Below are 16,035 nucleotides of genomic sequence, written 5' to 3'. Positions count from 1 at the left end.
CCTACTCTACTACTAAAGCATACATTTTAAGCAAAAAATTTATACATTTCTGTAATTATTTTATTATATAAAGTATTGCAACTATACATGTATTCCTACTATGCAGTTTATTATCAGGAAAAGCTAAAAAAAAAATGCTTTGAAAAGCCTATCGTATTTTCCGGACTACAAATCATGCCGCACTGGAGTATAAGTAGAATTTTGGGTGAAATTTATTTGATAAAATCCAACACCGAAACAGAGATGTCATTTAAAATTTAAATGATGAACAATTTTAAATAAAAATAGAATAGAGGCAACAACAGACTGAACAGTATGTTTACATTACATGACACAACTGAGAACGTGCCTGGTATGTTCACATAACATTAAGAGTTGTTCCGATAACTATAGCATAAATAACACGAAGTTTCCCAAAACCATCGCGTCACTCCAAATGTCCAGTAACTAAAATCCAATGAAATCTTCATCCTTGGTGTCACTGAGAAAACAAGTCTGCCAACTCCAGAAGTAGACGACACGCCGCTTCCTCTTCTATGTTATTTACATCTGACTCATCGTCAGCGGCAGTTACAACTAGCCTATTCCAGCTTTTCTGAATCCTGACAGGATGTTTTTTGTGTCCCGGAAGCCCTACTTTGTCGAGCCATCCAATGATTTACTGGAAAGTTGCATGGCTGATTCACCCGGAAGCTGTGCTCTCTATCCGTCATCAGATACATGGCCTAGAGCGCCCTCTTATGGTTGTCAGTGTGAAAATAACAGATAAGCGACTTGAAAAATAGATGGATGGATGTAATAATGTAAGAATAAGTCACACCCCCGGCCAAACTGAAAAAAAAAAAAATGCGACTTCTAGTCCGGAAAATGCGGTAATTTTTTAGGCTTAGAACACATTATTTCTTTTTCCATTCATTGTAATGGGAAATATTGATTCGGTTTTCAAACAAATCACTTCTCTAACCGTCTTCTGGAACAAATTGTGCTCGAGAACTGAGGCTCTACTGTATTTAGAATATTTCTGCAGTGTTTATGAACTATTAAAACATATCTTCCATTGCTAGGGATTATGCCGCTTGCAGTTAGTTCCTCAACACCAGGGTAGGGTTAAAAAATGCAGTTTTGGTTGACAATTCAATTTATTAAAGCCCAGAAGAAAATCCAAATCTTTCTGATTCTATGTGAAAAAGTAATTGTCAGCCCAACCTAATCATGGGTTGTGCTGCCCTTGGCAGCAATAACTGAAATCAAGCGTTTGCGATAATTGGTGATGAGTCTTTCACATTTCTCTGTAGGAATTTTGTCCCACTCTTCATTACAGAATTGTTTCAACTCTGCCATACTGGAGATTCTAGCATAAACTGACCGTTTAAGGTGACACCATAGCATCTCAATTGTACTTCGACTTGGCCACTCCAAAACCTTAAATTAATTTTTTTTATGAGCCATTCAGAGGTGGACTTGCTTGTGTGTTTCCAATCGTTGTCTTGCTGTATGATCCAAGAGCTGGTGGCCGGACATTCTCCTCCTGGATTTTCTGGTACACAATTGAATTCATTGTTCCATCAATCACAGCATGTTTTCCTGGTCCTGAGGCAACAAAGCAGCCCCCAGACCATCACACTGCCACCACGATGCTTCACTGTTGGCTTAATGTTCTTTTCATCCAATGCTGTGACATTTTTACGCCAAACAGGTTTAGTTAAACACCTTACAAAAAGTTCAATTTTTGATACGTCAGTCCACAAAATGTTTCTCCAAAAGTCTTGAGGATCATCAAGGTGTTTTTTGTCAAATATGAGACGAGCCTTTGTATTCTTTGGAACTTCCATTTGCCTGGGAACTCTCCTTTGGTTCCCATTTTTTGTCAGTGTCTTTCTTATAATAGTGAGCAATGAACACTGACCTTAACTGAGGTCATCGAGGCCTGCAGGTCTTTAGATGTTGTTCCAGGTTTTTTTGTGACCTCCTGGATGAGTTGTCATCGTAGTCTTGGGAGTATTTTTAGTTGGTTGTACACTCCTGGGAAGGTTTGCCACTGTTTCGACTTTCCTCATTTTGTGGATAATGGCTCTGACACTGGTTTGCTAGACCCACGATGTCTTGGAAATGGCTCTGTAGACTGATGGATTTCAATCACTTTTTTTCTCAATTTTTCTTCAATTAAGAAATGTGTCTTTGCATGATTCATTGTTTCTTGATTTTTTTTTTGCCTACTTTATGTTCTCTGACAGATTCTATTTCAGTCATTTCTTGATTTAACAGGTATGGTGGTATTCAGGTCTGGGTGTGGCTTGTGAAATTGAACTCACCTTTCCCCAAATTTGTGGTCAGTCACAGTGACATTGTAATTAAACAGTTACTTTTTCACAAAGGGTCAGAAAGGTCAGGTTTTTTGTGCATTAATAAATTGAATTATAATTTGAAAACTGCATATGGGATTTCTTGGGGTTGTTTTTGAGTGATATTAAAATTGCGGTGATGATTTGAAACCTTTGGGTGTGGTAGATATGCAAAAGAAAAAAAAAACTGAAATCAGCAAAGGGCAAATACTTTTTCAAGGCATTCTATGAGTGTTGACAATGATTGAAGCAAGCGGGTCGAGCTTCCGGGTTCCCCTTGACAACAAGTGCTTGCCAGAGGTTGGCAGTGCCACGAAGGGGGACAACAAGCTCGTCCAAGGATGCTTGCTGTCAAGACTGCTCTCCAATGGGTCCGAATCACCTCGGGAAAGGTGAGACCTTTTTGTTGGACCAGGTGGGTCAAAAGAGGTGAAGCTGAGGAACCCAGGGAGCAGTGGTCCTCAGTAGTAGCAAATCTTGTGACTGCTGTGGTCCTCCATCGCCTGTACGTAAATGTCTCTCTCAACCCATTCAGTGTCCCAACCCTGTGGCCCAAATGGTATTCCTTTGCGTGAGCAGGAGACACCTGGACTGAGAGTTGGTTTTTGTGGTTACTTATTAATTTAATGCAACAATACCACCTACAGCTGTCCAGTCTTTCTTGTGATGTTCTGGCTGGTAATCTATTTTGCATTGGAGCGTACTGACAAAAGTTTGCTGCGGTGCGGGGTGTCATCTTCCTGACTCGTATTTGTTACAGCACCATTAACCACTGAACACTGAATTAACCATCAACAAAACTAGACTGCACACTCTGCATCCAACATTGGTTCCGCCATGATCAACAGGCTCTGACTTCCGGTCAGGGCAAAAAGCATGGTAAACAATTGTTGGAGGACGCTTTTTCCTCCGCGTGTTCGTTTAATTTCGGGTAGTGAGAATGTTCGTTATCCGAATACAGGCTGGAGACGATAAACAGTTACTTGGAAGCTTTTACTTACAGAATATTCCGGGCACAAATGACTGATAGACAATGGCTGTAGCAGATCACAAGTGCAAAGATACAGAGGACTTGCAGCATTCTTATACTATCAGAAGGATCCGCATCACAAAAGTATGGAAGGAAAATAAAGAGCATCACAAGAGAATCGCATCATAAAATAAAGAGCATCACAAAACATCTAACTGACTAAATATGAGCAGAAGACACACTTCAATCCCCCTTTCGGACTCGAAAGAGTCAGACACCTGAAATAAATAAAGGTACCAGTAGCGTCATCGTCCGGGAGGGGCTGGTGCATTGGGCCTGAATGGGGAGCAATTCATCCATTCTCAATGGCGGCAGTAATCAATCGCTGACACAGGGATCTTTTCCTCTGGAATGAGTCGAGCTGGGGCGCAGCCTGCTTCTTCAAGACCGAGGGGTTAAACTACCTGGTCCCAGGTAGATTCACCGGGATTATTCTGCCCGTGTACCATGAAATCAACCCTTGTAGAATGATATCATCAATGGGTGCCAGCCAGCACTGGAGACGCCGTTTTCCAGTTGTCGTCAGGTGGAGGGATCGCTGAGCCTGAGGCGGACCTGGCGGGTCGTGTAGACGATGTGGAACCACGTGTCCCCCTTTCTTTTAAGACGTATTGCTGTGGCTGTCTGCTCAGTAACTTGGAAGGGACCTGTCCACCTAGGTTCAGACAATTGTTGTTTAATCACTTTTAACCACACAGATTCACAAATGTTCTTATTGAGGGGACCATCTTGTAGTCTTTATCAAATGGGAGAAATTGAATTGTTAGTGTTCTTGGGCCTGCAACTTCACCCACAACCAGTGGAGCTATGGGTGCAGGAAAAGGTCTATTAGTATGACACTCAAATGGAGTCTTAATCTTTAGAAGAATTTAATGACATTCAAATCTTCATTAATGCCAATGGAAGACCTTGCAACCAATTGTGTGTGGATGAAGCCAAACCCCCAGCTATCTTTTCCTCAATGTTCCTGTTCATGCGCTCAACCCGACCCCGCGACTGTGGACGACACGCAGAACCAAAATGACATTTCAAACATAACGTTTTTTTCTACAGCCTGGAGATGTTGTTCCATTGTCCGATCTAATTTTCCTGAGGAACCCGCCCATTGGAATGTAACGATTAACCAAATGTTTTACCACTATGGTCGCTGTTTCAGATTTGCAGGGATATGCTTCTGGCCATCCTGAAAATGTATCTACTATAACTAGCAAATACTGGTAACCGGACACTGTTTTAATCATGTCAGTGAAATCCATTGAAATCACCTGACCAGGAGCGTCCACGTCCGGATCGTGGACTCCCTGCGGTGGTTTTGTTGTAGGCATACTGTTATACCTACTGCAAACGCTGCACTCCTGCAGTTCACCTTTAACAATTTGTCTCATAAAAGGATGCCACCAGGAGTGGAGTCGTCTCAGTGTTTCATCCAAACCTACATGGCATGTTCCATGGGCTTCAGAAATTAGATTTTTCAGTTGTCTGAGATTGAATGCATTTACCCTCTTTTCACCATATGCCATCCTCATCTTTGACACACTTTTTTCTTCTGGACTTGCCTTTTCCTGCCAAAATTTAACTGTTTCTACTGTCACCTCCTGTTGATTGTCCCATTCAGACTCACTTACATTTAGTTGGAGTGTTGGTCAGTACCCTGCAACCTTTTTTGCTGCTTGATCTGCTGATTCGTTTGCTCCCGATACAAAAAAAATAGTTCGAGAGTGACCTTTGCATTTTAATACTGCTACCGCTGAATTTGAGAATGTCGTCCTGATGTTTAATGAGTGTATCGGTTGCAGTTTGGAAATTGTTTCGCTGCCATTCTTTTAATGCAAGATGAACTGTCACGTGTGCATACGCTGAATCTGTGTAAATGTTTACTGAGTGGTTTTCTGCTAACCTGAGAGCTGCTGTCAATGCCAAAATTTCTGCTCTTTGTGCTGACTGTAAGCTTAAAATTCTGACAGCTTGGACTTCTTCAAAACCTGTTTCTGTGGGTTGGGTTACTGCAAATGCAGATTGTAGGCCATCGTTGCCCAACATCCGTCTGTGAAAAGAATCAAGTCCAGGTTGTCAAGTGGTGTCTATTCATAGAGTTCAGTGCGGTTCTCCTTCGAGCAGACCTTCAGCCATGTTATGTGGGTGTGTTAAAATCGCCTCAATTTTCTTCCGTCTTCCTCCGGTCATGTTGTTTCTTCAGTGCCACCGTCTCTAATCCGTACATCATGGCCGTAAACTTTGCCCTTCATCCTAGCAGAGACTCTTCTGTCACATAACACAACAAACACCTTTCGCCAGCTGTTCCAACCTGCTTGGACCCGTTGCATTCAACACTGGAGCCTGAAATTCACCTAAAGCTTTCCTGACTCCATGGTAAGGTGACGGTACACATAGGTTATTCGGAGAACGCCGAAAGATGTTTCACCTACAAGTAAGGAGGCGGCGCAGAGGGCACTTTGGGTGTTCATGGTACCAGACCAACACTCTCTTCATTAATGCCACAAAACACGCCGTTGAAGACATAGGAGGAAACCATCCATTCTCACAATTTTTCCTTACCCATTCTTTCAATTGGTCTTTCTCATTCTCTCGTTCTTTTTCAGGCATGCTTTGATGCCTTGATGCCACAATATGCAATGTATGCCATCAGAACTATATACGAAAGAAAATAAATACTCATTAAATTCATATTACACAAGTGAATGATAAAACACAAACATGGATAACATACATTCCGTGTTCACTTAGCACCACTTGTTCAGAATGTTTTGGTATTTGCTGCAAATCGAACCATTCACTTTCCCTTTCAAACTCTCCCTGCATTTTGGTTTGGATCATCTTTTATCAAAAGTGCTCGAACCTCTTTATTTTCTCAAAAGTACTCAAAACCACTCAAACAGAAGTACTCGAACCTTAATTTAGCAAAAGCACTTGAACTTTTTTTTTCTCAAAAGTAATCTTAAAATTGTATTTTATTTGAAGAATTCTAGTTTCTAGGATTCTTGAAAGAATGAAACAACCTCTCCTAAAATAAAATTACAGTTGCGCGTTTCACTGTTCATCCGGGTTATTCTTCTCAACTTCTTTTTATCATGCTCACTTCATCCTTTGATTTCGAATGAGGAATTCTAGTCTCTAGGATTCTCCGACAAGAACGAGACAACCTTTCGGTTCAGAAAGTTTTGGACTAACTTCAACCTACTGGTCTGTCTGCCAGTCACAGGATTTACAACCTTTTTGTGTCGGCACGACCTCCGATCACAGGGCACTTCTAAACCCTTTTTAGAGTGGTACGCCCACACATTCTTCGGCTTTTCAACCATTTAGGTGGGACGTGACGGTGTCCCACCAGGGCCTCTAACCCAGGACTATACCTCCCACAATTTCCCCACTGTTCAACCAGCCAGAAACTAATTTCACACTGTCACAAATTCAAATGTGACACGGACCTCAACACCAGTTAAAAAACAGAAGATCACTTTTGGAGGATAAATGTCCTCTCACCTTGTCACTTGTTGGCCTGCCGATGTTCTGTCTGTCAGCCAACACCTCAATCCGAAATCACGTCGGGGTCACCAATTGTTGGAGGACGCTTTTTTCCTCCGTGTGTTCGTTTAATTTCGGGTAGTGAGAATGTTGGTTATCAAATACAGACTGGAGACAATTAACAGTTTCTTCGAAGCTTTTACTCACAGAATATTCCGGGCACAAATAAGTGACAGACAATGGCTCTAGCAGATCACAAGTGCAAAGATACAGAGGAGTTGCAGTATTCTTATATTATAAGAAGGATCCGCATCACAAAAGTATGAAAAGAAAGTAAAGAGCATCACAAGAGAATCGCATTATAAAATAAAGAGCATCACGAAATATTCACATCATAATGACTAAACCAAATCTATCTGGTAATAGCAGGCACATTCCTACATCCTGGTCTCTAGTAAACATTTAAGCAAGATTCACTTAAGGTTAACTGATGAGTTCCCATGCTTAAAACAATCAGTTAACCTTGAGTTATACACTCATGACTAAATATGAGCAGAAGACACACTTCACAATACACACATTGTTATGGAGAACGATGCAATACATGTATATACTTGGTCTGTTTTGGATCCCTAGAGACATGAATATAATCTAAACATTTGCAGCGTGCCCAGGAAGGTTTGAAAGATACAGTGACACATACAGTACATATTTGATAGGAGGTAAAGACCTTCAGAATATTGTTCTGATATATTTTCCAAATTCATAATTATAATAAATTATGAACGTTAAAATGAAACACACTGGTGAAAAGTTACTTCTTTGCGACCGCCTGCACGGTTTTAACAGCACACAGCACAACAAGAATTAACATCCATCCATTTTCTTTGCCACTTATCCTCATGAGGGTCGCAGGGAGTGGTGGAGCCTATCCCAGCTGTCAACGGGCAGGAGGCGGGGTACACCCTGAACTGGTCGGCAGCCAATCGCAGAGCACATTGAGACAAACAGCCACACTCACAATCACACCTAGGAGTAATTTAGTGTCCAATTAATGTTGCATGTTTTTTGGAATGTGGTAGAAAACCGGACTGCCCGGAGAAAACCCACGCAGGCACGGGAGAACATGCAAACTCCACACAGGCAAGTCCGGGATTGAAGCCGGGACCTCAGAACTGTGAGGCCAATGCTTTCCCAGCTGATCCAACGTGCCGCCCCAAAATTAATCATATTGACACCAAAAAAGCTAAACCTAACATAATCCAATATTATGTTTCACAATGTACAGTTGTAAGGATATCAAAGGATGTCAACTTTGATGTTAAATAATACCCAAAGCAATGTGTATCCCTGACCGGAAGTTGAAGCCGAATTACCATGTGAAAGGGGTCTGTGCCCAGTCTAGTTTTTAATCTTCATCAGTGGTCACTCCTCTGTCTGTCTGGAGATGACTCAAAGCAGGCGCTTGTTCTTCCTCTTTGATCCTAGACACATACTTTTTGACTTTGTAACTAGCCTCTTATATCGAAAGTACAAAGTGACAAAATTTCAGGAAAAAAAAAAACTGCAGTTACATATTAATAGGCTAAATTGGGTTACTTACATTTTGAATGTGTATTAATGCTCTTAAGTCTGTAACATTGTGAAAAGATCGAACTATAATGCATTATGTTCTTTCAACTTGTACTTTTGTGGTCATATACTTATTTCACAGGTAATTGTCTTCCATGGATGTTGTTTTTGTCAAATGCCGAATTATTGTCAGTCATACAGCATGCAGTGAATGCACAATTTATATTATAGAAAAATTGTGTGTTTTTTCTTGAAGACACCATCTACTAGTGCACACAGCTCGTTGTGAAGGCTACAAAAAATTGATGTTTGGAGACAACTGCACCAGACTGGCTGTCAAACTTTTGAGTAGTATCTCACTGGGCAGGGGCGCACACCTTGCTCAAGACACGGTAAGTGTATTTAAAAAAAAAAAAAAAAAGTTTTTAACATCATAAGTAAACTAATTGCAACTATTTGTTTCAATAGAGTTTCTCTGACTCTCGCTACGGTGATATTGTGTCATTGAGACCAATGAGGGACTACTCTTCAAAGGAAATAGCCTACTATTGCCACATCTTCAGTGTTCCTTCCGTTGTCACACCAAACCTGCAGACCAAGGTAAAATCAATAAGTCTCTACTGAGGTCTCAGATTTTCTGATGACAAAATATATAAATGACAAAACATTATAGAATTTAGACTTTTACTGTATTAAATATAATGTAGAAGAGTGGAAGGGTAGCCAAATCATGTAAAATGTTATTGTAAAAAATTGTATTATATAAGAACTTTTACTTTAGCTTCAGCATCAAGGCTGGTATGGAAACAAAAAGTATTCACACCTCCGTTCAAATGCCAGGTTTTTGTCTCGTAAAAGAATTTTGACCAAGACAAATCATAAAATTTAACTTTTTACACCATTAATGTGACCTAGAAATTGTACAACTTAACTGATTTATTTTTGTATCTTTTTGAGAGGACAGGTGAAAATAAGCAACTGAAATAAACAAATAATACTGACAAGGACTTGACATTAACCTTGCAGGCTTCTTGGCCAGATCACCATTGCAAAAGAAATATTCTACTGATCGTCTTTTGTCTGATAAAATATATTTTAAATATAATAAATTTTAAAAATTTGCTGGAATGTATAGAGCCTTTCCCAAAAACTTGAATATCATAATTCCATTCAATAAGTCAAGCGTCCCAAGATTCCGGCCTGTGTTCTACCACCACAATCCTCTCCTAACAATTTTTGCACAGATTAATTTCTATGCAAATATCCTTATATATATCCTTTGGGGAGCTGGTGGCTCTAGTAAAAGGTTACAGTGGGATAATTTATAACACAGGTTATACGGTATTAACATATCAACTCTCCGGTTCTTACAGGTGTTTACACAATAAAAAAGAATCACACTCCGCCATTCGACAGAAGCACTACCTTGCTCATTTTCACATTTCTTTCTACCTTTTTCTGTCTTCTTCTCTCTTTGTTAGTGATTGCATGTCCTCACCGAGTGCCAAAAAAAGAGGCTATAAGGTATTCTCTATGGGGTATTTTTGTTTGTTGTTCATGTTTGGCTACTAGGTCAAGCAGAATAAAGGATCTGTTTCCCTTTTATGCCGGAACACATTTATTGTGTCACAGTAGAGTTTCTAAGCTGCTGCGGTGGTTTATTAGTCCTAACTATTTATAGAGAATCAGTTGGTAAATCGAACAGAATATTTCGAGAGGGGAGTAAGAAATGAAAACAAAAGACAAACCACTAATTGTAAACAAGATCCATCCATCCATTTTCTACCGCTTCTTCGGGTCAAGTCGCCGGGGAAGTTGCTTCAGCAGGGATATCCAGACTTTCCTTTCCCCCGCCACTTCTTCCAGCTCTTCCGGAGGGATCCCGAGGCGTTCCCAGGCCAGCCGAGAAACATAGTGTCTCCAGCATGTCCTGGGTCGTCGCAGGGATCTATTTCCGGTGGGACATGCCTGGATCACATCACCAGGAAGGCGTCTGGGAGGCATCCGGCTCAGATGACCCAACCACCAGATATGGCCCATCAATGTGGAGGACGCAATACAACTGCTCTATCCTATTTTGCTGGTTTGCGCAAGGGGATTTATTCTAAATTCACACGTTACAAAAAGTGAGGGCTCGTCCGGGATCGAATTCATTCGAAATTTGTGACATCTTTTTAGAAGCTTTTGATAATTTTTTTGCATATTTGCAACTTAAACTGTGAAGCCAGCAAAATGGAGTTTCAACTTGAGTTCTATAGGGCTCGTGCACCTGACGTCACACTTTTCACGGCGCCATAATGTCGATCAAACCGAGCTGCTCTACACTGCGGGAGCCGTTGAACCAGAGCATATTGTTCAAATTGCCCGAGACCTGTTGTACACTTAGTTGTCACAACAGACGAGGCAGATATTCAAAGAGATCATTTTATGGAATACCAGCTGAAAAGACCAGAACATATCGATGGATTTCGGCAATTAAACATGATGGATGGTGCCTAACCAAAATACACACACGCTTGTGTAGCTATCACTTCATTCAGGTCAGTTTGAACCATCTCCTCCACCCTCCCCTCTCCCCGTAGCTCAGTGGTTAGAGCACTGGTTTGGTAAACCAGGGGTTGTGGGTTCGTATCCCACTGGGGCCTCCACTCCCTGAGAAGGGTTGCGTCAGGAAGGGCATCCGGCGTAAAAATAGTGCCAAACATATATGTGCGTTCATCTGAGATGACACGCTGTGGTGACCCCAAAAAGGACAAGCCGAAAGAAACTTACTTACTAAACATGATGGATGGTGCCCAAGCAAAAGACACACATGCTTGTGTAGCGATCACTTAATTTCAGGTAGGAATTATTCTTCTCAGTCTCAAATTACCAAGAAGTATTTATAATGCCAAGTTGGTTCGTTTGAGAACAGTGCATAGTTTAAAAAAAGAAAATAAACCGTCCGTTGGAGTAGAGAGGTTTACATGTGGCTGCAATCGCTTTTGTGTACGTTTCGTGGAGGAGACGACGTCCTCTTTTTTTTTTTTTTTTTTTTTTCAATTTTAGTCAGGTTAACAAATCAGACATTCATTAAACAGGACAAAAAAGGAAGCAAAGACACCAGTTCAAGTCTTGCGAAGAGAGAGGTGAGGAACTGTCTCATCTGTATCTCTGATTATCCTCTCCTCAGCACCTCTATTTATTTAGTTGTAAGATGCCCCTTATTTACATGGATGTTAAAAAAAGAGACGGCAAGCAATTCTGATCAGCAGTTCTGATGATTAGATGTTTATATATGTTTTTCTTGATTGGAAGCAGATGTATGATAATTATGATCACAATTATTCCTACATTTCCCCCCCTGTTTATCCTACATTTGCTACCACGTTTTCTAGAGCAGAGCAAAGCATTCTTTATTGCAGGCAGAGCAAAGCATTATTCATTGCAGGAAGAGCAGGAACTGAATTGGAGCAGAGCAAAGCATTTCTTCATTGCAGACAGGAACAGTAAATGAATTGGAGCACAGCAAAGCATTTCTTCATTGTAGGCAGAAACAGTTACTTAATTATATTCACAATTATTTCTACATTATCATCCTGTTTATCCAACATGTCCTCAAATCCTCACATCATCTAAGAGATCATCCTTTCGGCTTTATTCTACAGAGTCATATTTATGAAAACAAACATAGTTACACTCGGAGGAAAATATAGTACTAATTACTTGTAATCTTCTGGGTCAGAGAACAGGTTTGTAAGAGAAGTCATAACGTCATCATCGTGGTCAACAATATCACTGTCATTACCCTGTTGTGCCAATAGTGGATATATTTCTGCCAATTTTGAATTTGTCGGGGCAATAGCAGTGGTTATAAGTTGTTTAAGTGATGCCTTTATGCAGGGAATACAACAACATCCACACAATGCAAGAATAGCTGCAAACTGCTATAGAAACTTGAGACAGAGAACACCAATTTTTTAGATTTGCCAAAGTTTTTTTTTTCCACCACTCAGACCAGGCTGATGTGTTTAGACCAGAGTGCTCCTTCATCTTGTGGTTCAGGGTGCGGAGGCCTTGAATGGCCCTTGTGAGTGACCCATCAGATGCTGTGATATTTGGAATAAACAACACTGGTCACCGAACATTGACCATTCTCCACCCTTCTCGGCCAGGAGCATGTCGACTGCTGTGCGGTTCTGGAACGTCATGAGTGAGGTTGCAGCTGGTTGTTCCCTTATGGCAATAAAGCCTGCTTCCGTATAATTACTTAGTTCTGCACATTGTAATGTATGTAGTTGATTCTGTCAACGTTTTTATTCAGAGTTATCCATAACAAGATGGATTCTCGTCTTTCAGCAATCTTGTTAACCAACTTATACTCATCTGGTACGCCGTTGGAATGCCACTTGCATCAATGTATGTTGGATCTCCATCTTACCAAGAGGAACTTCGCCTTCGGGAGAACCCAAGGGGACGTCCAAAGATGGATGCGGCCAATTGTATATCCTTTGCTTTGGATGGAAACACAGTCACAGATAAGAGCAGTGATACCAGTGCACACGTTCCTCCTGCATTTATCAGTGTGTCATACAACTTTTGACCAACACACCACCATTACACATCGCTGCATGGGAGCAGTGGGGCAGTTTGCAGATGGATATCATGACACCATCTTTTGTTGAGACTTCACACCTTAAAATCTGTCCCTGTAAAGCTAACACAGGAGAATTTAGCCAATGCAACATTAGTACAAAATATCAGTTTATCATTTACTGCCTTAGTTGTTGGATAAACACTTTTCCATTTCTGACAAGTGGTGTTAGGAGTTGTTTTAGTCATTACCTCCAGGGTACACTGTGTTGGGATTTCTGCTGTAATGACATGCATTTGTGGCCTAGGGCCCATGCATGTGATGTAACTATAGTTTACCTTGTTAGCTGCATTCTACATTAATAACAACTGTTTTTTTCCTATTTGTAAAAAAAAAAAAAAAAAAAAAAAAAAGATAATAATGAAAAAATGTTCCTCATGCTTTTTCGGTTGAAATACTCCCTCCATAGTATATGTGCTCTTTTGTATGGCATTTGGGTTTGAGGTTGCATTCATGAAGAAAATGGGGGTTTTCTTGAGCAAAAGCCCATAGATGGAATCCCCAGCAATTAGCCTCTGCCAAGGAATTGAATAAGTGCTTAACTGATTCATTGGAGGCACACATGAAGTCCTCCCCTCAAGCCTCGGTGACTCCCACATAGTTGTTTACCAATGTTATTTGAAATGACGTTGCGCCTCTTTATCTTATGTGTGGTTGGCATAATTGTATAATTATTTGTTCTGGTATGTATTTTTGTCAGTTTTACAGGTGTCCAAAAGTAGCATATGAACAAAAATATCATTACGGTTGTCAATGTTGCAGCCCAACATGCGATCATATTATTTAGCCATTTTGAAATCATGTCGACCAAGTCACCCCAAAATGAGTCGTGTCTTTTAAATCTTCACCAGCCTTCAGGTATTTTCAGATACTATAAATCTGCACCCAACGTATGCTGGACTTTGCTCACCTTTCCCTTTAGGTGACTCAGCTGAGATGACCTTTTACAGTGTGTAAGGTGTATCCACGTGTTTCTTTCTGCTATTTTGTCCATGTCATTCAGCTCTTGCTCAGTCTATGCCACTGTTCGGGTAAAATTGCATGTACAGTAGATGTTAATTCATAAACAGACATAGGATGAATAGACAAATGGCAGTAATAAGATTATTAAAGCACAGTAACTTATTTTTTTTTTCTGATGGTGTAGTACAGGGGTGTCTAACTCATTTCTCTTGCGGGCCACGTTGTAGTTTGGGTTTCCCTCAGAGGGACATTTTGAGTGAAGGCAACGTGGGATCGATTCCCACTCAGTGATGGTGTCGACATCTGCAGTGCGACTGGCTGGCGACCAGTTCAGGGTGTAGTCTGCCGCTGCCCGAAGTTAGCTGAGATTGGCTCCAGCTCTCTCTCTGAATAAATGCAGAAGGGTTGCGTCAGGAAAAGCATTCGCCATAAAAAAAGAAAATAAAAAAGTTACTGCCACACCACCATGACAATGGCACAAAAATGGTTTTACACATCAATGCTGATAAATTTTCCAATTTGTTTCCAGTCCTGTCAAATTGATTCATGTGAAATTTCCTCGTGACATGCCATTAGAAAACAATGTTTTTTGTTTTTCAAAAGAAGTTAATGGATGCACAGAATCCCCCAACTTTTTTTTTTTTTTTTGCATTCATCATCAATTAATGGCAATGATATCTCTGGATCCGTGCTAGGAACACAATCTTTTGGACAAGTTTTTTTTTTTTTTTGGTAGTTATCCAATTTGTTTATTTTATTTTATTTATTTATTTATTTTTGGGTGGGACGTTGACTGGTTCCCACAGGTACCACTCGAAAAGAAAAAATAAAATAACGTGTAGCGTTTTCATCCAACACCCAAGAGCAAAATTTCAACTGTTTAGTCACCATTATGACACCAGTCTCACTCCCATGTGTCACCGGACTAAAGCAACCTTGGCAGTGGGAATGAGAATAGCTATCTTACAAGTGGCCAATAAAAACAAATTAGTTTTGTTTGTGTTAACAATGGTTTCAAAAGCAATAACTTTCTTACAATCAACAAATGAACTCAAATACCCCTTTTTGCAATTTTTTAATCTGTTTGGGGTTATTAATAACTCCTGAAAGGGACCCACTTGTGTGAGTTTTTTTTTTTTCCTTCGTCATTTGTCTATCTCTCATTGTGTGGAAAATATTTCTAATTTGTATGGTCTCCCAAACAGTGTTTTGAATGGAATGAGACCCTTACGTGCTTGCAATGTATGTATAGTTAAACTAAATCTATCATTGTGTCCAAATTGCCCCTACGTGTGATTGAGTGCGGCTGTTTGTCTCCATGTGCCCCGCGATTGGCTGGCAACCTGGTCAGGGTGCACCTTGGCTCCAGCCCTTCCCGCGACCCTTGTGAGGATAAGCGGCTAAGAAAATGGATGATTTATGGATGGATATGTAGCTTGAGGAAACTGACTACGTTTTGGATGCACATTCCCTTGTGAATTATGTCGCACACAGATCAAACAAGCCCTACAAATTTTTTTTTTGCATACAAGTTAAATCCATGGATCATGTAATGCCTTTGTACCAGGACTACCATTCCCCCTGTTGAGACCTGAGACTTCCCATGGCTCAAGATTGCCACCCACTTAAAAAATATTTTTGGTAGAATTTTTTTTTTTTTTTTGTATCTGTACTGACATAATATATAGCACCTTATTTTTCCCACATTTTTAGTTCGGCTGGTGATCTTTGTGCATTTTGTTAAACACATCATCTGAAAGTATGTCTTCATTTGTTGCATGGTCAGCTAATCCCATAAAGGTTTTGGTTGCTACTTCTTTTGCTATTTTATCTGTAAATCTATTTCCGAATGATACTTTGTCATTATTTGATTTATTTTGATTTACATATGGCCATTTCTTTTGGGAATTGAACTGCTACACTACAGGGAGTAATTCAGCATTAAATTGGGAAGGTTTTTGTCACTATTCCTCTATTTTTCCAGTATTGTCTGTGTAGATTGTGATACCACC

General features: G+C 40.3%; 1 protein-coding gene across 7 annotated transcripts in view; it reads left to right on the top strand.

Annotated features, from left to right (window-relative positions):
* The window catches only part of ctu2 (cytosolic thiouridylase subunit 2 homolog (S. pombe)), a 103,256-nt gene that overhangs the window by 55,046 nt on the left and 32,175 nt on the right, over positions 1–16,035 (top strand). For all 7 annotated transcript variants that reach the window (XM_061836207.1, XM_061836212.1, XM_061836211.1 and 4 more), the window contains 2 exons: positions 8,684–8,819; positions 8,896–9,027. In XM_061836207.1, the coding sequence (XP_061692191.1) occupies positions 8,684–8,819; positions 8,896–9,027 (268 nt within the window). The remainder of the gene's footprint in view (positions 1–8,683; positions 8,820–8,895; positions 9,028–16,035) is intronic.

The sequence above is a fragment of the Syngnathoides biaculeatus genome, chromosome 12 (genome assembly GCF_019802595.1).
Source record: "Syngnathoides biaculeatus isolate LvHL_M chromosome 12, ASM1980259v1, whole genome shotgun sequence".
In the NCBI taxonomy this organism is placed as follows: domain Eukaryota; kingdom Metazoa; phylum Chordata; class Actinopteri; order Syngnathiformes; family Syngnathidae; genus Syngnathoides; species Syngnathoides biaculeatus.
The sequence above is the reverse complement of the archived record's forward strand: the minus strand, read 5'-3'. Positions and strand labels throughout refer to the sequence as shown.